General features: G+C 37.6%; 1 protein-coding gene across 17 annotated transcripts in view; it reads left to right on the plus strand.

Annotated features, from left to right (window-relative positions):
* The window catches only part of ZEB2 (zinc finger E-box binding homeobox 2), a 191,425-nt gene that overhangs the window by 85,236 nt on the left and 81,485 nt on the right, over positions 1–24,704 (plus strand). For 15 of the 17 annotated variants that reach the window (XR_010322322.1, XR_010322325.1, XR_010322321.1 and 12 more), the window contains 2 exons: positions 6,982–7,239; positions 12,120–12,191. Coding sequence is in view for 11 of the 17 variants with exons in the window: in XM_010586332.3 (XP_010584634.2) it covers positions 6,982–7,239; positions 12,120–12,191 (330 nt within the window). In the remaining 6 variants the exon portion in view is untranslated. The remainder of the gene's footprint in view (positions 1–6,981; positions 7,240–12,119; positions 12,192–24,704) is intronic. The other 2 variants (XM_064287236.1, XM_064287238.1) reach the window with 1 other exon arrangement.

Raw genomic sequence — 24,704 nt, forward strand, 5'->3', positions numbered from 1 at the left:
ACCTGACCTAGAAATATGATGTCTTCTTTAAAGATAACTGAACATACTTTTATGAATTCTCTGACCAATATCTGCTTTTTATGATGGTTTGGGGAAGGGAGGATGCTGACTTTTATTCTTATTTGCCATTCTTTTCATATTTCCTGTGTTAAGGAAAAGGTTTGGAGGGAAAATTACATAACTAATGTGACTCTTACCTGCATGGGGGAGCTTATCCAGGACCTCAACGGATTTATAGAAATTTAAACTTTTTTTATCGCTACCATGCTGAAGCTGGAAAGCCTCCCCCAGGCATAAGGCAAGCTGCTACCATTTCCAGAGGGGCTGAATGTTTGCCATCTCCCCAAGATGCTCCTATAACTAGGAAGTTGGAGGAGGGTCAGAACTGGCTCCTCCCCACTAGAGCCATGGCTTTGCAGAAATTCCTCGCCCATTTCATTTCATATGCATATTTTTTACCTAGCTAATCTGAATGGAAACATTTTTATCCCTATACTCAAAACTGCTCTTGTTTTATCAGCTGACATTTTACAACTCATTAATTTATAATGTAGGTTTAATGCCTTTGAATGTTCCTGGGATAAAAAATTAAAGGGACCAAGCTAGTGTGTATAAAGGCAGACAGGAGTATGTTAATAACATCTCTTTTATAACAATGCTTTGTACCTCCTAGCACGTTCCATTGGAATATTTCAAACTTACATGGTCCCTTCTTACTGATTTATCTTGCATCCGCAAGTGATAGATAATTATTCCCATTTTTACACAAAGAAATTAAGGCTTATGGATTTTAGTGACACATTCAAATTCAGAAGACAATCTCTTTGAATTTGTCTTTACCTCGCTTTATCATCAGTTAAAAAAAAAACTTACCATCGAGTCAATTCCGACTCATATAGGACAGAGTAGAACTGCCTCCATAGGATTTCCAAAGAGTGGCTGGTGGATTTGAACTGCCAAAGTTTTTGTTAGCAGCTGTAGCTCTTAACCACTTTGCCATCAGGGCTCTATGACCATCAGTAGGGCCCCACTATTAAATGAGAATCTGAACCTTGAATTTAGTCCTGTAATCTTTGCCCACCCAAGTGCAGAGGCAATAAGTTGGCTGTGAGCAAGGAAGAGTGTCAATGATAAAGCTTCCCTGGAAAACTAAGAGTCATTGGATGAAAATTCTTGAAAAAGAGCCACATCCTGTGCTCAGTACACAGTACCTGGAAAGCAAACCTTCAGGTAGGGGTTCTGGGGGAAGAATAAAGGATTCAGGTGAAAAGTCTTAGGAAACCCCCCCACACCACCACCACCCAACACTTACCACACATTCTAAGAGAGCAACCCAACTATACCTTTAATCCACTGGTTCAAACATAAATGATCTCCAAGCATATAAGCAAAGGAAATGTAGGAAACCAAGTGACTCATAAAATTCCAAATGACTTCTTTTAAACTTGAAGTCACATTATCAGAACAGATACTTTTTAAATGAGGTTACATGTCTGTATCATCACCTATTAGCTAAAAGATTAAATGTGCCCTCTCTTCTACATGAAACCAAAACCAAAAACAAAAAAACCATACCCACTGCTGTGGAGTTGATTCTGACTCATAGCAACCCTATAGGACAGAACAGAACAGCCCCATAGGATTTCCAAGGAGCAGCTCACGGATTTGAACTGCTGACCTTTTGGTCAGCAGCTGAGCTCTTAACCACTGCACCAAGGTCTCCATCTACATGAGGATTCTGCAGATCAATTTTTAAACAAAGGACCAAAATAACACCAAAATCGTGACTGGCACATATTCCTATCTTCTGCTTTTACTTCTAGCTACCACACATCATAGCATCTGACAAAAGAAGACACTGGGAGAATGGTCCCATCTTTATTATCATTATTTCAGTGGTTATGACAGTTACATCACCTTGCATTTCCATACTAGTTTTTTAGACTTCACAAAGTGCCATCATACATACAATTTCATATGCTCCTTGTAGCAATCTTATATACAGGGGGCCCATTATAATTCCACTGGCACTATTATTTCTACCTATTTGTACCAAAATTCCTTGGATGATAGGCTGATGTCACAACTGGTCACATGTTGGTGTTGGGACAAGAAGGCAGGCCTTTAAACTGGCAATTCCACGAACTGCCTCTTTATTTCAGTTTTTTCCAAACTATTGTAGGAAACATGGGTGTATTGTTAGAATCTGGTAATTGATCAAATTGGTAGGCTTCTATAACTCAAATTAAATAGATCCATGAAAGTAATAATCATCAAAACAATTAAAAGTAAGGAACAGTCTCCATTTTGCTGCCTGAAAATCCTAAAACGTCCCAGGGTTTTCCATTCCCTGACTCTGATCATGTGGCGTTTAAACTGAGATGGCACTCTTCATTGGGAATCTGTATTATTATGTATCATTTGTGTGTATGACAGTTGTATGCTCAAAGGTGTACTTTATGGCTCTGGTTTTGCCCACCAACTGGCTGTACAGCCTTAGATAAGTCATTTGACCTCACTGGGCCTTTATTACCTCATTTGTAACATGCCAAGGGTGGACTTACAGTGTCGCTCTGACTCTACAATTCTCTAATTCTCTCTCTCCAAGTAGATTGTGAGCTGCTTGAGGTGAGAATATCACACCCTTGTATCTGCTCGACTTACCATATTGTAGGTGTTTAATAAATTTTTGATGATGGCACTAAAAGACTTATTGGCGCACTTAACTTGAGTGGAGTTATAGGAAATCATTATTGACTTCCTTATTAACAATGAACTATCTATAATCTGCATATGCAATTTTCCTTTATATCAGTAACACTTCTGGTGAAGATGAAGTATTGCCCCTTAACGTCAGTTCTTTTGCGTGCTAATATATTAGCTACTGATGTCGTATTTGTACGGTAACTGACAGAATAATGTAGAGAAAGCATATAAGTATGAAAAGGGGTTAGTTAGGTAACATTGTATAGGGCATCTTCAAAACAATGGTTCTGGTATTTCAAATGTCAAGCTAATTATTAAAAAAAAATTATTAGCAATGTTTAAATGCTATGGTAGGCCATTTTTGCAAAAGCTGAAATTTTCCAGCAGGTATGGATGGGCATTATAAAAATGTCACATTTTGCCACTGTTCCATTACATATCACTAGCATACAAGAATCTGAAAATGAAATTATATCTATAGGCAATAAAGAGAAACCATTATTTGTTTTGCATAGGATTTTAAAATTAATTGGTAGACAGATACAATTTAGAGTATTGTTTACTTGGGAGAAAGAATAGGGACGGTTTAATAGAATGCAATCTGGTGAAGTGAAAATAATGCTTATTATAGATAAACTATGAGGCCTTGTAAATATAGGTTTTTAGTAATGTGAATTCAGATATATCTTCCCAGGCCCATTTGCTATAAAGCAAATTTAAGTATCAGCTTTATACCCTTTGGTAACCCCATATTACACATACAGTTTTAGAGAAAATGAAACTTTAATATGATTCCACATAAAATGGTGAGCCATGCCAATAATTCATATGCACTTCATATGCAAATAGTTTTATCTTATCCATCAATTATCATGTAAACATGGTATCACATGGCAAATTTCCCTGTAATACAGTGCAGTACCTGTATACAATTATGGGTACATTTTGCCAATGCAACTGTTAGACAGAATTGTAATTAATTCCTCTGAAGATGACTGTGAGAGTTTTGGATACTGATGCTGTTTTTGTACATTTATTACTGCTCTTTAGTTGGCTTTTTGCTGTGCCTCAGAGACAGATGTAAAATTAGTGTCTATTCTGAGCCAGCAAACAGTACATCTTTCCTCTTGTTTATTGAATTGCAGAAAGGAATTCTTTGGGCTCCCACTTCTTTGTGGTTTTGAAGTAACCGTCTGTTTTTGTGCGGCCACGTAGCTCCAATACACGTATAAAATTTTGTTGAGACTCACGCAAGGAACAGCTTATTTGACCTAATGTAAGGATTTAATGGAGCTTTGCTACGCTATATAGGAGGTTCTACTCTTTTGGATGTCGAATAAAAAATATGTACCACAAGTTCAAAACTAGACGCTGGCCTAATATATTCTCCCCAACGACCCTCATTTAAAACCAGTATACGTTGGTTATTATACAAAATTGAATCTCTTCTTTGCAGAGACAAAGCTATGCTATTAAGATCTCTTATGCCAATGGTGATGATGGTGGGCAAAGGATCAAAACGGGAACAAATGGGAAAATCAGCTTTTTTTTTAATTTCATAATGTAAATGGGGTTAGACCCATCATTTATTGACCATTCTGTGGTAGGCATATTTTGTGGCAAAAATTTCCCCAGTACTCACAATAGGCAAATCCACTGATAGACTTGACAGAAAATTTTAACCAAAAATCCTGAGCATTTAGAGCTGGGAAGATGGGATGGAGAACAGGAAATACAATGTGCGTATTAGTGGGTTTAATTCTAATGGTCAAAAGGTCAACCGGAAAGAGCAGAATGAAATGATCTAGTCTGAATTCAGAGATAAGAATTAAGTTTGGTATGAATTGTTTTACCTGGCTTAAAAAAAAAAAAAACAGGCCGTGAGACATCAGCATAATGGCTTATGGGAATCGATATCCTAGTTAACGCAGCTCTGGAAAAGATGGCGTACTGCTTCTGTAAGTGAACTTGACAGCGGTTATTTATTTAGTTTAAAAGTATTTACTACTATTTGTGAGCGAGAACCCTAAAGGTTGGGAAGTATTGTTGGCCTGTGAAGGTGATGGATGCTGTACTCCTGACCCTATATGGTCAGACATGACTTCATTGCTTGTTTAGATTGTTCTGATATTTGGGACTCCTCAAGGGCTGTTCATAAATCATTTATCTCTCTCTCTCTTTTTTTTTTTTCCACAAGAAAATATTTCAATTGTATTGCTGCAGGAGCACTCACGTGTCACACGGGATATTGTGGCCCATGCAGAAAAAGACCTTAAAAGGCATGGTTTTTTTCTAGGATAAAGGCCTTTTAATGCCTGTCCAGCCTTAGATAATTTTATTCACTCCTTCTGGACCTTTCTTTATTCCTCCTGGGCCCAGAGATCAGTTTTTAGGAGGTGGGTTGAAAGCTTCCCAGGCCTTAGGAGCTTTTGTTGTAGCACCCCCCCACCCCCACTCCCCCCCAAGCGTTCAGAAAATTTGTAAAGAATCTTCTGCTTGTTGCTAAGAAATGGTTAAATCTCAGTCACCACGAGAAAAAAAGAAGCACATTATTGATTGTACTAAGGTATATCTGGACCACACAGCTAGAGCAGAGATGTTAGAATATCTCTCTTTTTGTAGATCTGAGGGCATTACCCAGCCTGAACTTGCCTAAGCCCTTGTGGTCACACCTCTTGAAAAGGTTTTGTTTCCCCCGTCAATTGGTATTCAAACCAGGTCAGCCGATTCTGTTTGCCCGGCTCCGCTGCCGTTTTCATTTTAATTTGCACCTGTTGTGCAGTTGTTCGGAAGGCAAGTGCAGACCCGCGGATTATACAAAGATCATATTATGAGCAGATATGCGCGGTGTAATCTTTTTGTCCCCAGCCTCACATGACAAAAAAAATCTCTCTCTTTTTGTTCCTTTTTTACTCCCTGGGAACCTGTCAAAGCAAACAGATATGACTGACTAAAATTTGTAACTAGACATGTTTCCAGAATTCTCCAAAAGCATTATGAACCTGACACACAATCCTTTTCATTTTTTTTTTCCCCTCCTTTTCTGCCACTTTTGTATAATCCAATAGCTGGCAAGAGCCACTTGAGATAGCTCAGTTGATAACTTAGCAGAGGATTGCTTTATTAGACACAGAGAAATCAAAATGAACCTGAAAATTGTTTGCGCTTTTTTTTTTTTTCCACGGGCTTTTTTTTTTTTCTTTCTCTCTCCCTCTTGTTCCCATGATGTCATGGTTCTAACTTGTTTTTTTGTGTGTGTTTCTGGAGAGTTGGGTTAACAGTTCTTGGCAATCCTGTGTGTGCGTAACGGCTGGTGTGTTTCTCTAGCTGAGCTAATGCCCCGTGTTTATTACTCTAATCTTTCTTGTCTGGTGGTAAAGTGGACAATTTATGTACTAGCATGTAGGCCGAGAGCCTGTGAGGGCTGACTAATTCAGAAACAGCCACCTTCAATTGAGTTCACAGACCTTATTTACAGGCTGTCTATTTTAAGAAAAGCTACTGAGCATTGCTGGGACTGAGGGCTGCAAAAGCAGCCTGCCGGTTCTTGTGAGTTATTTTAACATTTGTGTTGGTCTTGCCTGTGTCCTTTTGAAATCTTCTGTAATTATGGCACTATGAAGACATCTCAATAGTAGTATTAATGGCCCAGAAGATATGGCTTTTCCTCATTTTCTGCTTAAAAGATTGGGATATAAATGGCCTTAGCACATGACGGTTGACGTAGAAGCAACAGTGAACATTTCAGATTAAAGCAGGTTTGTGTATGTGTTTGTGTTTTGGGGTGAATAGCTGGACATTTTGTGTGTGTTTACTGTTTCTAGGAATAGAACAACCGTTAATTTAATAAAGTCATCTCATATTTCTACTGCAACACTGTAGAGTAAACACTTCATGTCACTAAGCTAATAACATTGTGAGTTGTAGATATATTTGATAAGTTTTTCTGGGCTATTGAAAGTGAGTGTTGCAAAATGTGTCTTTACATATGCAACGTAGGCATGTTTTGAGTATATGTGCTTCTGTTGCTTTTTAAAGTTTCCTGTCTTTTTAGTAAAAAAAAAAAAAAAAACAACTAAAGTCATGAAGAGCACACAGCTATAATTGAATAAGAATAAAAATGCTAAAACATGAAAGATATTAATTATGTTTTCCTGACATGGTTGAGTAATTAAGTTATGAAAATATTAATTATTTTCCATTTAACTAAACAATTAGGGGTGAGTGATATTTTTCAGCAGTGTTTAGAGCGTGTGTTTTGTGCTTTCTCTGCAGTGGTGAACTATGACAATGTAGTGGACACGGGTTCTGAAACAGATGAGGAGGACAAGCTGCACATTGCTGAGGATGACGGTATTGCTAACCCCCTGGACCAGGAGACAAGTCCAGCTAGCATGCCCAACCATGAGTCCTCCCCACACGTGAGCCAAGCTCTGTTGCCAAGAGAGGAAGAGGAAGATGAGATAAGGGAGGCGGGAGTGGAACATACCTGGCATAACAGCGACATTCTGCAAGCCTCTGTAGATGGTCCAGGTAAGTGTTGGAAACTCCTTGGCCTCTTCCTGTGCCATCTTAAACTAATCTCTGCTACCTAGTGGAACGTCCATAATCAAATAATTAAAATATTTTTCCCCATCGCCCTTGCAGTATAGAGATACCAGAACTGTTGACAGATTTTGAAGGGATCGCAGTGTTATCACGTTGCAGCACTTACATCTTAGGAAGAGATCATATTTTGGTTTTCATGAAAGTTGAATATGAACTACATTTTAAACATAAGACATGAAGTATTTGCACCACATTTACAGTGTGCAGATTGTTTAACATGATCAGGATCTACGCTTTCGTGATGGAAAATGGCGGCAAACATAAAAACTCACAGCCGATATGTATTTTAAAGTTTTATGTGGAAATTATGTGGCATTTCAAACCAAATAACTGTCAGTTGAGTGCAGTTTCTGTGTCTGTCTGACACCTCCTGTTGTAATTCAACCATCTAATCATTCCCTTTTTGTTAAGTGTGAATGTGATTTCACACTTTTACCTGGTCAGGTAGTTTTCTTATTATTTAACAGCTAAGTACTTGATAATGATTCCTGCTGTTTGGTGGGAATCTCAAGGGAAGTAAAAATGGTTCTAGGCCAACTATCATAAAATAAGGTAAACTCTGATGCCACTGAGCACGTGAAAATATCTTGGTCTAAAATTCACTTAAGAGGAAGCATCATTAAGGTATGAAATGACTAACCAAATAAAAGAGAATTAGTCTTACTCCCATAAACTTCCCCTGCTCATCTTTACTTAGAACGGTAGCCTGTAAAGTTAAAACAAAACAAAACAAAAAGACTTCTCTATTCACACCTTCATGTCTACTTAATCTCCATGCCCAGGACCGAATGCAAGTTATCATTACTTACCCCACCTGGTTTTTCCTCTTATAATACAAATAACAGTCGCATTTTTATAAATAGGCAAAGTGGGTGGAAAGGGAAATAAGTAAGCGGAGAGTCTACCTATATGCCATAGTGATGTCGCAGGCTGTAAAACAGCGAACATAGGCAGGATGATTGTTTGGTATACTGGAAGGAGGATAATAAAAGCATTTCCACTACTCAAGAAAATTAAATGTGGAAAAAAAAAAGAGAAGAAAACAAGACTGATGGCAGTTTGAGTGTAGTGTATTTGTTTTTCGTTTCCCTAACACACTGTGCCAAGTTTTGTACTCTTTCTGTTTCCAATTTTGCTTTTGGTGAAGGTTTCTCGAATCTCAGCAATCCCACACATAAACATTTATCGTTATATCCATTAAGACTTAAGGTTTTAGATTTTCAACTATGAGGGAGAACTCAGCCAAAGATGCTTGAAAGATAAATACGTTTAATTAGGGGCAGAGGATGATCATTAAAGGAAGTCTGACTGCTGCCGAAGTCATTAACAATCTTAAATGAAATTTTTATTTTTATGATAGCCATTTACATGTATAATAAGAGCCAATGATTCTTGGGAGCAGTGTGACAGAAACAGAGTGTGGCGAGAACTCATGTAAGACATACTATTTAAATGAGCTGGTGTTAGCTATTCATATTTGTTAATGAACTAGATACGCAGGCTCTAAGAATGAATGTTCTGATGCTTTAAATTTTAATATCTAGAAATCAAGGGTAAGGACCAATTACTAGAATTTCCACCCTTAAAGGAATAATTAATAATGATATAACAAATGTACGGCTCCAAACTTCTAAAAAAAAAAAAAAGTTTAATTTGAAAAAAAAATTCAAATAAATAGTTGAAAAACAGCCAACACTGCCATGTCAAGCTGTAGTAGTTGGTGATTGTGGCAGCTCTTTGTGTTGGTCATGGATCATAATTCTAAATGTTTTAATATACAATAATCCATATGAATGCATTGCAGACACTGGTATCACCTGTAGTTAATGGGGCCTGGGATACAAATGAACAGGCTGCTCTTTGCTCTTACCTTTGTGGTAAATAAACTAGCATTCTGGAATCACAATAATTAAATAAAATGTAAATCCCTAATCTCATTTGGCTATTTGGACCAAGAAAGTTACCCAGCTATTACCTGTCTAGCTCTAATGATTAGTCATGATTTATTGTTCTTTTCTTTTCTTTTTTTTTTTTTATTGTTCTAAAAGTGCTCTGATGTGGTGCCTTGATGTCTAATGAAAAGAAATTGGTCTTAAAAACTACTCATTGTTTATCCTGACTCGTAGATAACACATTTTTCTTCTGATAAAATATTTTTCTTATTTATTGTTCAAAACACACAATCTAGACAATAATTCTAATTCTGGTGCTGTTTTATTTAGTAGTGTTTTATCCCTGGTGCCTGACTGTCTACCACCCTACCTCAGCACATAGCTTTACCCTGAGATAAGCCCCCTCTCCTTTGCTCTTTCTCCCATGCTTGCTGTAGTTTGTCTGCAGGATGCAGGTTTTGAACTGAAGAGCACAGTGGTGTTCTTACTGTGCCTTTCCGGTTCCAGCACAATCAAAGTTTTGTGTTGGGAATTGTCCTTGACATTCTTTCGTCCCACAATGGGGTGGACACAGTGTGCTGGAAACCATGACATCATTATCATTGACACAGACTTAAATAAATCACCTGCATCTTGGCCTCTTTCTGCTTATTCAAGGATTCTTCATCTCAAGGAAGAAAGTGCTCTTTATTTTTACAAACCTTCATCCCAAGGGTGGCTGGAAAACGCAAACTTTTACAAGTGTTTGAAAAATAAATACACTATGTGGTTTTAGACACAGTGCGCTGAGTCAGTGGTGTCTTGGAAAATGTTTAAGGTTAGGCATGAGGCAAAAAGACAGCCAGGACTGTCTTAATTCAGAAGAGAGATTCCTGAATTACACATATTTGTGTCCTTCTGAACATTTATGTATAACTTAATGAAGAGGCATATACATAGGATTTCAGATAAGTCCCTGATAGAAGAAAGAGAAAAAGGTTGCTATTCAGTAAATGGAAGCAAAGTACATGGTAGGTAAAAGTGACACAGTCTCATCTGCTGTCTTTGAAAGATCCCAGCTATGCAATCTTTGGTACAAGAGGGTTATAGCTAACAGAATGCAATATAGACAAAGTGCCAATTATCCATTTGCATACCCAACATTTATTAATTTGGGAAGCAACCACCTCCTGTAACTTCTCTTTACTTTTTCATAAGAAAATGACAATGAGGAAGGAAGTACAGCAGAAATCTTGAACATTACCACTATTATGCAAAAGAAAAAAAACATGCTGTTCACTGTTTTCCCCTCAGTGACTCGATGTGCTCTCAGATGGAAAACTTATGATTCTTGTGACTCTTGGCTACCAGAAATCACATGAGATGAGTGAGGAAGAAAGACACAAAAGCTATATTTATATCTAATACAGAACTTCTCAGAAATACCTTCATTTAATTCCTTGCAGAGTCTGATAAAAATATCAGATGAGAGAGCCTTTCAACCGATCAATTATTACAATCCACAATACTATATTACTATATATTGAACGTCTAAATGTTTTATGCATAATGTCTCTGTGAAAATATTCCTTAAACAAGGCAGAAGTCCAGGGCTGGGGATGAAATCAAAGTTATTGTACAGTTTAAACAAATAGCATTCAAATTATCTATTATGTGCAGTGGCCTTAAATTAGCATCTATTTATACCTGTGTGTTTTAACTTAAGAGCATCCAGGATTTTTCGGCTCTGGTGCCATAGACAGATATGCTGCAAGATACTGCTTGCAAAACCCCAAATTAAAAAAAGAAATATTTTAATTTTGCTGTAACATTTGCTAGAAACTGTTCTTCTATCAATTATGACTAGAATGTGGTAAGCGAAGAACGCCAGGATAAATTTGGGAGCTCACAGAATCCTATTTATAATGTTTTTCTTGTTTTGAGTAAATTGTCACTGAGATATTCATCCTGAATCATATTTGGTTCTCATTAATATTGTTATTTTAAAAATATGATATTGAAAAGTTCATGTTTCATTTACTTAATTGGAAGAATTTTAACTGTCAGCTGTGCTGCTCTGCATTCTCACGTACTGTGCAATTTGGTAGACATTCCAGAGTTCCCTTATTTTTCAAACTCTCTTATTTTAAACTATTGCGATAATTGAAAATGACCTTTTTATCATTTATTAATCTTCAGCTTCAAAATGTTAGATATTTTCATCTTCATTGGAACATCAAACTGTTCTATCTATGTATGTTTCCTCAGAAAATGACTATACTTACCTACTAGGGCATAAATGATAAAGAGGAACAGGTATTTAGGGCTGGTAGAGGAAGGAATAAGGAAGGTATGATTTGTAAACAGTGAACATTCATTTTCAGGACCTCTGGGATGTTTGTTATATAAACTGAGCGTTCTAAATTTTGATATGTAGAATTAAGTTTAAAAAAAAAATGGTTGCATAAATTAGAATAACCATAGCTACCCCAAAGTGGGGAGTGGGGGAAAGAAGCATGCAAATAAAAAAATCCTGACTTGCAACTAGGCACACAGAATTACCAGGGGCACACCAGCTAGCGTGCCTCTTCATAAGTACAAATACTTAGTTGCTTTTGACTCTTATTGAAAAAATAATATCTTTCCCCCAGTTTGTCACTGGAACTGCCACCAGAAGAAAAGCCCTTCGTTTGCCCCAAATAAGCACCTCTGTTTTTCACAGCTTGCAGTAATGCTTAAAGTAAATAAGCTCTTGTGCAGCTAGCACTATTGGATTCATTCAATCGCCTGAACAAAGCTATTGTTTAGAGGTTTACAACAAGCCTTTTCTCTGTTTCCTTTAAAAGAATCTTCCTTGTTCCTGTGGTTGGCATGCTTAGTATATAGTAAGCCTTTCTACAGTTTTCAAATGCTAAAGCTAATTCTCCCCCACAGAAGAAATGAAGGAAGACTATGACACTATGGGGCCAGAAGCCACGATCCAGACCACAGTTAACAATGGTACAGGTAAGTTAAGTTTATCACCCTAAGATCGTGTTTGTCCTGTGTCATGTGCATTCGCTGCATCAGAGAGGGAAGCACTGCCCCATTCGTTTGTATCCCATGACTTAACAGTTAAGTCAGACTTCTGTTTCAAAACAGAATTCTCTATACTTTGATATTCTATTCATTAAATATATCTTTCATTCATATACCCCCCAATTTGTCACTGAAGTTCAAGAATACTGAGCTGTGAAAAAGAGATCCTTTCAGACCATGGGTTTGGCAAAAGTGTACTAATCACTTTTAGTTTAAAGACTGCATAAACAATTTTAAAAAAAAAACTAGAGTATGATATTCCTTTCCTAGTCACCACCTGGTATTGGTTACTGAGAATTCAAATGATATGGTGTAATAATAATAATAATATGTTGTAAAATGTTTTTTCAGAAAGCAAATCAATGAACATTCCTCACACACACACACAAAAAAACCCTTATCATATTGGTTCCTTTTAATTCCTTCTGCACTTTTAATTCCTCGCATCTTACAGCTGAAAAGTTACAGTGGGAAAGTAGTTAAGTGACGTTCCTTTTTACTCTGTTACTGCTACAGAATGGAGTTTCAGGATAGTTGTGACATTCCATCTTCTTTCCCCAAAACTGAACGGCATCTTTTCACACATTTTCATGTCCCAGCTCAAACTTAGGTTGACTCACTCTGTTTATCTCTCTTTTCCTGGATGAGACTAATTATTTTTGGTGTTTTAAACAGTCCTCCACACTACCATTACAAATATTTGCATAACGCCCAGTATAAAATAATCTTCCAAAACAAAACCAAAAAAATCACATGACTCTTTCCACTCAACTCACCAAGGGGAAAAAAGTTGCAGTTTTCTGAAGTTTTAGAAGTGTAAATAATTCAGATGATATTCATATCACCTTTATGTTGATACACATCATACCAAACAGCTTACGCTGGGCTTCTATTCAGAATGCTTTTATGAATAGCTTACAAGGCATTAATTCATCTTCTTGGGGGTAAAATAAGAGAAATAACGAAAAACTATTGTAATTTTTCTTTCATTTTATAATGTCACTTAATTTAAGGTACAAAGATGAAACTGTACAGCATGGGGTTATAGAAAAGGTACAGATCTGGGAAAGAACAATCCTAATTTCTAGACAGCTTTGGCAGTTACAAGGTTGTGACCTTGGGCCAGTCAGTTACCCTCTTTGGAACTCAGTTTCCACAGCAAAATGAATTAATAAATTCAGAAATGAATAGAGTAGATTTGTTGTTGGCCAAGAATATTTCTAGCTTTAATATTTTATGTTGCGGAGATACTATCACCGTGTTAAAATTAGAAGTAATACCAAATAACTTTCTATAAAAGTATAATAATAAAAGGATACATGAATTAGATATTTCTAGAATGTCCCAACTCATATGGTTAGAAAGGGTTCTATGTTTCTTTTTTAAAAAAGTCAGATTTCAACTTCAAACAAATAAAATGATTTTTTATTACCTTTGTAAACATTTAAAGTGTCACAAAATTAAATTTATCCCACAAAGTGACAATTTACTAGCAATAAAGTAGGTCTAAAGTGAGATTAATAAAAATTATTCCCATTCAGAAGATTTAAAAATCAATTTTCAGGGTCTCCATTTCTCATACTACTTACTTTTCCTTGTAGCTTATGTCTATTCAATCAATCAGTAAATCAATATGTATTCACTGAGTGTGTTCTATATAGTTACTATGTGTGTATGTGGAAGATGAAATAGGAAGACTAAGTGCAACGGTTAAACACTCAGCTACTAACCAAAAGTTTGGCAGTTCGAACCCACCCAGTGGCTCCGTGGGAGAAAGACCTGGTCACTATTTAATTTGGAAGATTAGACTAACATGTATGAAAAAATAATGAACAGTGAATGAAAATATGTAACAACTATGAAAAAAAAAAAGGCAGGAACCATAATGCTTTGGAATTACGGAAGTGGGAGAGAACCTACAGAGTGGGTATTCAGATAAGGTTTTCTGAAGGACATCAGATTTAAACTGGGTAAATTTTCAATAGCCATAGAGGAATGAGGAAGGCTTTTCTAGCAGAAAAGGAGGGTACGAGCCAAGGCAAGAAAGAGTGCTATCTGTTCAAAGGATGGGGTACAAAAGGATTTGGCCAAAGCAGAGGGTCCTACAAGGGTATTCATGGGAAGTAAAACTGGACATTTAGTTAAGCGTTCAGGCTGCTAACCAAAAGATCGGCAGTTGTAATCCACCAGCTGCTCCTTGGAAAACCCATGAGGCAGTTCCACTCTGTCCTATAAGGTTGCTATGAGTCAGAATTGCCTCAATGGTAATGGGTTTTTAACGGTGGAGAATATAAAGCATCAAACAAAAGAGTTTGGGTCATGTTATACTACCATGATTTCTGTGGGCAAAGACTAAATTCTAAGAGACCAACTGGAAGTCATTGTGGTTAGCCAGGTGTAAAATGACAAAAAGCTTGACCTAGGGTGTTGACAGTGGTGGAATTACCGACATGACTTCTTAATACCCAATTGATTCTCTGGGTAACGCAGTCAACATGGCTTCAAGATTATATAGATGTATACACTGTGGCAAAGGACCCCTGGCGGGACAACAGTTAAGCACTCAGCTTCCATCCAAAAGGTTGGCAGTTCATACTCACCCAGTGGCTCCATGGGAGAAGGACCTGGCAATCTGCTCCCATAAAGATTACAGCTAGAAGATCCTATGGGGCAGTTCTGCTCTGTCACATGGGGTTGCTATGAGTCAAAAATCAACTCCATGGCACACAACTACAATAAAAGAATATGCAAGAAGGTCCCTAAGTGGCACAAATGGTTTGTGCTTGACTGCTAACTTAAAGGTTGGTGGAAGATACTGTGGGAGGAAAGGCTTGAGAATCTGCTTTTGTTAAGATTAGAATCAAGAAAAGGAGCCCTGGTGGGGCACAGTGGTTAAGAGCTCAGCTGTTAACCAAAAGATCGGTAGTGTGAATCCACCAGCTGAACCTTGGAAACCCTATGGGACAGTTCCACTCTGTCCTATAGGGTTGCTATGAGTCGGAATCGACTCAATGAGAATGAGTTTGTTTTTTGTTTTTTGGTTTGTAGTCAAGAAAACCCCATGTAACAGTTCTACTCTTTAACATGTGGGGTCGCCATGAGTTGGAATCAACTCAATAGCAACTTAACAACAGAATATGGCGATACTTGCTATTTCTAGATACACGGAAGGATTCCATTTGAAGAGAAGACGTTGGGCTGACCTTCAGACATAAGGATTTCCATTTTAAGAGTTAGACAAATGGAATGTCCATTGAAAATGAGGTTTGAAACCCAAGAAGCCAAGGCTGGAGATAGTGATTTGAGAGTCATGTAAATATATACAGATGGTATTTAACATCATAGAGCAATGAGATTTGCAATTGAGAAGGTGTTTATTGAAACAAGTAGAAAGTTGAGGCCAGGGCTCCAGGTGGAAAAACATTGAACTCACTGAAGGAAAGAAGATTGTAAGGAAAGAAAAAATAATTTAAACATCTAGAAAAGGCAGAGAAATTTTCAAAAAGGAGCGGTCAACTCAATAAAAAGCTTCAAATTACTACAACTGTAATAGAATGCTTAGCAAACGCATTGGATTTGGTTATTAGGAATTTATTGGTGGCCTTCGGTTTATAACTCTGCCCTTTTAGAGAATAAATGCATATCTCTTCCCAACCATAAGTTTGCTGCTTCTTACCCCAAGCCAAGAAATTCCCTTCTTAGAATTCTTAATTGTCCCTTATTACCTAAGGGACAAAATCCACATTCCTCAGTCCAGTATTAACTGCCGTCCATTTTTGTCAGACCAAATCCCTTGATGATAAAAAAAAAAAAAAAAAATCACATTTATTTTAACCTCTGAATCTCTGCCCATTATCCCTCATGCTGTAATCACATGCCCCCTCCCTGCCAGTCCTCAAAGTCCTACCCACCCTTCTGTCCTTCCGGGCCAGCTCACATCCCATTGCCTTAATGTGGTCATTGCTGAACACCTCAACCCACATCAGTCTCATCCTTGCCTGAAATCCCACAGCCCTAAGGTGTTCACCACTAATTTTAGCATGTTGACATTGTTCCTTTTTACATTGTTATGTACCTATTTCACCTAGTTAGTTTCATGAGGACAAGAGATTGCTTCGGAGTAGATTATCATGGTATCTACTTCATAAAATCATTGAGGTGATTAAATAAATAATGAACATATTTACTTTAGTAAAAACCAAAACCAAACCCATTGCCATCAAGTCAATTCCGACTCATGGTGACCCTATAGGACAGAGCAGGACTGCCTCATAGGGTTTCCAAGGAGCAGCGGATGGATTTGAACTGCCGATCTTTCAGTTAGCAGCCTTAGCTGTTAAGAAAGGGACTATTCCCTGTTTGCCTCAACATGCCCGCTACAGCAGCAAACATACATGGTAGGCATTATGACTGGTAAAATGAATGAATAAACGAATGAATGAGTATTTGGTGGAGAACAAATGGACTCTAACAAAAGAAACCATGGTAGGGGAAACACTCCCTGTAAAGGAGACTCAGACCTATCTACAGAGATGGCAACCATGATTTAAGTCTGAAACCAACTTGTTAAAGGCAAAGAACAACAGCCTAGAGTGTCACTACTTTTTAATGTCAGGGTTAAATTAGCAGGACAGCAAAGTTGATTTATAACAGTATACATCATTGCAACCCCCGAGTTATATAAATAACTTCCCACATTGTATAATTACATGGATTTTAATGTTTAAAAACAAGAAAGAAAATTGTACGCTTTAGCTCATAAGATAAAGAAGGCCTTTTTTTTTTACAAAGAATACCCTACATCTTCTGGATATTAATAGGATTCAAAATCAGAATGAAGTTACTATGTAGAGTTTTTAAGAGTGTGTGAAAAAAATTATTTTTCGAGAATATTAAAGAACTGGAAAAACTTAGAAGCATTTTAAACATGAGTTTGCCTACACACTAGTGGTAACAAGGATCTCTCTTAGGTGCATGGTGATCATTAGCTTTAATGCAGTTCCACGTGCATATCAGGACCCAGATAGGCCCCTGATGTTTTCCTCTTTGAATGTGTGAAAGTTATATTTACTCAGACAATCTCGTACTCTAGTTATAAAGGGCTATTAATAACCACCTGCAGCTTTGCCTTCTTTGCTGGGGGATAAAAAAAAAAAAAAAAAATTAGCAACTTGCATCTAGAAACTGGGCAAAGCCGATTTAGATCTCAGTTTTTAATCTTACATTTTTTTTTTTTTTTTTACATAAGGCAGGAAAATTATTGTCCTAGGACAAACTATGTAAACTCTAAGTATAGTCATTAAACGTGACTCCAGTATTTTAAGAATAATATATAAATGCTTTTACACATGAGAGACAAATGGTATCTTGGATTACTCTAGGTTCAAGAGCCAAATAAACATATATTTGAATTTTATCTGTGCCAATTACTAGTTACGTAAACTTGAGTTTATAATTGATAAGCCTTCATTTCTAAACCAGGAAAGTGGAAATAACGATTGCCTATGCACAAGGTCTCATTGTAGGGATGAAATGACATGTCATTTTTGAAGTACTTAGTAGTACAATGCCTAACATGTACTAGAAGCATCCTGGTTTTTTGTTTGGTTGGTTGTTTTTATTTTATTTTCATCTGCAAGTAAGCTCGATACTACTTTTATTCATTAAGAAATAAATGCATTCTGAACTGCTGCCTCCCTTCACATAGGTTCCTCATTAACGTCTTCTCTAGAAAACAAAAATACAATATTTAACACGTTTGTAATGGAAGGACTAACAGTCAGTTTTGAGAGTGTTTGCCAGTTAGATTGTCTTGATATCAAGAAAAACTTAAAGGATGAGTTTATTCTCACTTATATAGTGATGGATTTGAGGTTAAAATGTGAAGGTTAAGAAGTAGTTTCATTTTCTATTTCATCTTTATTTGGCATCCTTTTGTAATTGTAGAAGAGGAGGATTTAGTAATATTTGTAAAGTGTGTGTATAATGACAAAAAGTGGCGAAGATTTTTCCTTTATTTGATCACTGACCAGCATCTGGAATCGTATCTTTTTTTCTTCCTGCCCTGAATAACAACCAGATAAGCAACGAATAAAACATTTGTCACTTGTTAACAACCACTAAGGTACCTGCATTTATTCTTTCAATCAGAGTATTCCTTCTGTGCAGAATCTGAACCAAAGCTTGAGAAAAAGACACTCCAGGAAAATACAAAATGTAGTTCTTGCCCTTAAGGACCTTAAATCTAAAATGGTGCTGATAGGAAAAACAAAAATCATAATGACAGGAAGGTACAATTTACAAATTAATATCTATAGCCTCATTAACTATTAAAATCAATAGTCATTTATTGAGACCCTACTAAGTATAAGACATTTTGTTAGACAGGAAGATATAATGAGCAAAGAATAGTCTTGGTCATTAAGGACTTATATTCAATAGGGTGAATTTAAAAGTGATAAAGAAATACATGTAAAATATTTTGCACAATTTTAGGGCATAATAAATGCTATATTGTTGCTAGATGTTGTTGTTATTATTACTGTTATTATTATCTATAATAACATGGATTAAGATGTTTTGTTTGCAATGCAACATGCTTTGTAGATTCAAATGAAGTGTCTGATATTGCAGAGGGCGTCTGACAGAGTGTAAGGTCAAAAGACTGGAGATGGGAAAATAGAGAGATGATGCCATGAGGATACTACAAGTTTGAGGAGAGGTTTTCTTCAGGACAAAGTCTTGTTGAACACGCCGGTATATAAAAGAGAGAAAGACTGAAAATTTAGAAGGAGAATGGCGAAAGATGCAGAAGAGTTGTAAGTGGATAGCTTTAGGTGGTAGCCTTGGCAGTGGACAGGGACACATTTTAGGGATAAAATCCAAAGAAGGAAGACTGATGGTAGACAGACTTTGATTGAATTTAAGTTCACATCACCTTGGTTGCACTCTGAAGCAAGTAGGAAGAGAGATCAGCATTATCTTTGGTTAACAGTAAGGGGATGGAAGTAGGATTAGACTTGAGTGGAGATTTGGAGTAATCGTATGGGGAATCAATTATAATCATTAAAAAAATTCCTCTTCTGATATGATAGTCTGAAACAAGCCTATACAATTATTTAAGCTTCTTTAGACACTCTGGTACTCCAGGAGCAGAGAAATTGGACTGGGCTTTAGTCTGGCAAGGTAAGAATGATGTAAGAATAAGGGGCAAAGATGGAAGTGATTTCAAGTCCCAAACTCAGCCAAGAGTGGGGTAAAACAAGAACAGATGAAATGGTCTGGAAGACTTGTCAGGGCCTGGTGATCAAAATGAAGTGTGTATGTCAGGGGAACAAGGGACTTAATGGTGGGGAAAGACAGAAGATGGAAAATCAGAGAGAGAAATTTCCAAGTTCTGGTTCTTAGAGATGGAATTGTCCCTGGTTTAGTCCAGTTCCAAGGTGTGGCCATCATGTTGTCCGACTAGAGACAGTCAATACACTGTGAGGCCAGGATTCTGTATGAACTTTCTTTCGAATGATGGTGTTTCCCAAAATAATAGCAATGGCAGCCTGGGGGAAATGCAATCCTGGAATTTATTCTTGAGCTATATAGGTAGTGTCCTGAAACATGATGATGAAAATGAATGACTTAGACTTCAAAACTTGCTGTTGCAGATCGAAGACTCTTTGAGGGTTGAGATTACTTTGCTCTTCTCCATGCTCCCTCTCAGTAGGTGCAGTGGTTTATAAAGCATTGATGGTTGATAAACAGGTTGTTTGTTGAATCAGTGAATCAACAGATAAATGAGTGAATTAATGAAACAGAAACAGGTTTGGAAACAGTAGTGTGGAATTTAAGAGTACGTTGACATCCTCCTTTCTCTGTGCGTCAAGACAAACAAAAGCAGGAACAGGCTCTGCTGGAAAGGCCTGTGAGGGATGGGCTGTCATCAAGTACTGACACAGTTTCATCTACTCTGAAGAAGTGGAATGCCTGTCAGAGGATCTCACTAAGCACGTGGGGGGAAAAACAAGTAATATGTGAAATGGGAAAGCAAAGTGAACCGTGAATACTGTAAAGTCCTTTTGTTCTCTAGTCCTAAACTAAGCTTGAGACATTTTAATATAATAAATTATAATATCTAATAAATTAATAGTTAATAAAAATTCATCTTTCCAAGGTGCTTCAGAAAGTTATCCTGTGTTGAGTGCCTTTGAAACTTGATGAAAAATTAGTAAACTCCAAACTAGGAAAATACTACCTTTAGATTTTTAAACGGAAATTATAAAAAATCTTGAGCAGAGAATTTGAAAAAATTGTATGATATTTTCCTCTTTTCCCCTATAGATCCAGTTCCAGATCACTGAGTAAACAAATGAATAGGACATAGGAACACAAAAAAATGTTAACAGTTTAATATTTTTTATGCATACGTGTGTGTGTGTGTGTGTATTAAAGGGGGCATTTTAATTGTCTTCCCCCATACTAAGTTTATGGTATAATAATGTGGGTTATTGAGAATTTCTTACAGTGTCCTCGTGATCTTTTCAGCATCTAGGGCCTGCTCAAATCAAACCAGTTCAAAAAGAAACAGGACAATTGTTGAGTCAACCCTGACTCATGGCAACCCCATATGTGTCAGAGTAGACCTGGGCTCCAAAAAGTTTTCAATGGCTGATTTTTTGGAAGTAGATTGTCAGACTTTTCTTCTGAGGTACTTCTGGGTGGACTTGAACCTCCAACCTTTCAGTTAGCAGCTAAGCATGTTAATCGTTTGCACCACCCAGGGACTCCATCAGATCAGTTAGGCGTGATAAAAAACTGTAATTTTCAGAAAGATGGGTCTTTCTTTTCTCTCTGTCATACACAGCCATGCACGCACGCACGCATGCACACACACACATATTGAGTCATTGTGACATAGTGGAAAGAGCAATCGGTTAAGAGTCAGGATATATGAATTCTGCATCCAGCTCTTCCAGACATTTGTTGTGTAACTTTGTGTGAATCATTAACCTCACCGTGTCTTAGTTGTAAAAAAAAAATCTGTAAAATTAGACTAGAAAATTCAGCTAGAAAAAAATAGTTTTCAGACTGCGCTTCATCCTACCCTTTCTCCTAATGAAATTTTACTGGGAAGCATGTACAAAGAAAACAAAAGGCGTGAGCCACTCTAGTTGGAGTGGGAGGCTCTCAAGGCCCTGCTTCATGATGTTACACCCAGGGCCAGCTTCATGGGCGTGTGATCAACGCAATTGCACAGGTCCTGCGCTCAGAAAGAACTCAAACTTTGTTTAATGCTAGCCTGTCACCATCTTGAAATTATCAACAGTTTTTGCACGGGGCCCCACAAATTATGTCCTGATTGTACCTCACAAAATGCATTAGGATAGGAGCAGAGTATAAGCCAGGAAAGGAAGGGGGGAGATTAGGGGTTCACCACCTAAAGCAACAAATGAAAACGCCAATTCTGTTCAGGTTTTTACCATCCTTTCTGGGATGTCTCCAGAGCAGTTGATTCCCAAGTTCAAATCTAGACCTAGATGGAAAATCTTGCTTGGGCAAGAAACACCATGGTGCAAGTTATAACTCTCCTAACTTGGTGATATTAATGATAAGGTTAGCAGGCTAGCAAGCAATTAAATCTCTTTAATCGTAAATTCTGTGCATTATATCATTAGCATAGAAAAGTGGGGAAAAGAGTAAGAAAATTTTTTGTACCTGTATTATCCTCATAGTTTAATGACTTCCAGTTCCTTTTATTACTTACATGGAGTTTAAATTAAAACTTTTAAATTAGCCAGCTTTCTTATCTGAGTAACAGAAGCCACACAAGTTTGATCATGAAGCATTTCCCAGCACGAGTGGAGCGGATGTATGGTGTTAATCAATTGTACAAGATCAGTTTACCAGATAATTCAATTTGTACTTAAATACTTAACAAGGAGAGAGTCGAACTATTATAGAGCCTGTCATTTTCTTCTTGTTTATCATATCTATAGGAGCACAGGTGGTGCAGTGGTTAAAGCGCTCAGCTGCTAACCAAGAGGTTGGCGATTTGTGCCCACCAGCCGCTCCGCGAGGGAAAGATATAGCAGTCTGCTTCCATAAAGACTGCAGCCTTGGAAACTCTGTAGGGCAGTTCTACCCTGTCCAGTAGGGTCACTATGAGTCGGAATCAACTTGATGGCAATGGGTTTGGTTTTGGGTTTTATCATACCCGTCCCCCTTTTATATGTCGTAAGAATTTGGTCATCCAGTCAGAGACCTTTGTCAGGCAAATCACCATTTTTTAAGTAATTCCATACAATGAGGTTTTAAAAAAAAAAAAGTAGAGAAAAAAGAGAGGCTCTGAGCAGAGGAAAACAGAAGTAGCACTTGGCAGGTTAGACGGGAGGGTCGTTTTTAGACTGTAATCAGCGTCCACCAAGAAGAGCCTGTCACTTCCTGGCTAATGAGTGCTGTGGTTTTATTAGCTGTGTTTGTGATTAGGAGCAGCTATCTCCACTTCACAGCAAGAGTTCCCACAAGAAATCACTGAAATCCCAGGCTTCTTGAGTGTCTTCTTCATTCATTCAGCATACATTTATTGACCACTGTTTTCTGTGTGATGTTGCCTGTGGCTTCAAGGCACCTCAAAAATATTTTTTCTTAATCTGTGTATATGCTGCTTTGAGTTTTTAATTGAAAAGAACACAGATAAAACTCTCTAGGCCTGGGCAGTGAATAAAAAGAAAATAGATTGGGAAAATTAATCAATTTAAATGATAGAATTCTGGAAATTTGAGAATACCCCAGAAAGCATCTACTGGCTCATTTTACAGATAAGGCAATTGAGATTCAGAAATGTAAAATAGCTGAGCCAAAATTAAGAGTCCAAACCAAAATCCATGGTCATCGAGTCAATTCTAACTCGTAGCAACCCTATGGTGCTATGTACCTATGGTTACTTATAGCGACTGAGTAGCCTTGCCCCATAGGATTTCCAAGGCTGTACGTCTTTACGGAAGCAGACTGCTACATCTTTCTCCCAAGGAGCAGCTGGTGGGTTTGAACCAGCAACTTTTTGGTTAGCAGTCAAGTGCTTTAACCACTGTGCCACCAGGGCTCCTTGTGAGGGGTTGGGGATTCTGCTGGTATGTGCTGTGTATGGTGACTTTGTTTTGTGATTTTTGAGGGGGAAAAGCAGAGCCTCCCAGCCATGAGAAAGATTTGATATGAAGTGCTACCTTAAAAAAAAAGTAAATTATAATGGTCTAATCATTCAGTTATTGAGTACCAGCTATGTGCCTGGCAGTGTACTAACCACTGGTGAAACAAAGCTAACTGATACATGATCCATGCCTTTTTTAGTTCACTGACATGATTACAATGTGATAAGTTCAATGACTGAGATATACAGATGATATTTGGAAAGTTCAGAAGGAGGGTATGAACTCAGTTGAGACAGTCATGAATCCTACCTGACATGCTAGTATTTCTGTGCCATTCCCCAACACCATGTTACTGAATGTCTTATTGAGCCACATGAGGTAGAGGATCAATTTCCCAGAGTAGAGGTTTTCAGACTGGGCATGCATCAAAAAAGGCCTGTTAAAACACAGATTGCTGATTCCGTAGGTCTGGAGTGGGTCCCAAGAATTTATTTTTGCAACAAATTCCCAGGTAATACTGATACTGCTGGTCTGGGGACAATATTTTTGGTCTGGGGACCACATTTTGAAAACTGTTGTCTTAGAGCATTTTTAGCTATGGTGTGTCTCTACAAAAGAGCACTGGATTGCTAGGCAAAAACTCCTTACTTATTTTATAAACCAAAAAAAAACAAAAAACCATTGCTGTCAAGTCGGTTCCAATTCATACCGACCCTGTAGGACAGAGTAGAACTGCCCCATAGGGTTTCCAAGGTTGTAAATCTTTACGGGAGTGGACTGCCACATCGTTCTCCTAAGGAGTGGCTGGGGGGTTCAAACAGTCGACCTTTCAGTTAGCAGCCAAGCAATTAACCACTGCACCACCAGGGGTCCTTTATTTCATAGCCCCCCCCAAATATAATATACTCTAAGACTTGTTTTAGATTCCACAGTGCCACCCCCCCCCCACACAAAAAAAAAAACCTACTGCCGTCAGTGGAAGATAAATACATATTCTCTGTCTTGGGAATTAAAAAACAAAGCAGAACACGAATTCTATACCTTTCTCTACCAGTACATAGCCATCAAAATTGTGTAAGGATTACTTGCTATATTTTGATAGTCAGAATCCCTAATATAAAATCTAACTTTAAAATTAGACTCTGTCCCTGACTGGGCTGCTTCCTGCTGTTCAGAGATATATTTGATCTTCCAGAGTACTACAGATTCCCACCCCCCCTGTTCATTCTTCAACTCTCCGTCCTAAAGCTCTGACACATGGGGAATTCTCATTGGCATCTGAACATGTGTTCCGTGGAGAAAG

Source organism: Loxodonta africana, chromosome 6 (genome assembly GCF_030014295.1).
Source record: "Loxodonta africana isolate mLoxAfr1 chromosome 6, mLoxAfr1.hap2, whole genome shotgun sequence".
Lineage (NCBI taxonomy): Eukaryota > Metazoa > Chordata > Mammalia > Proboscidea > Elephantidae > Loxodonta > Loxodonta africana.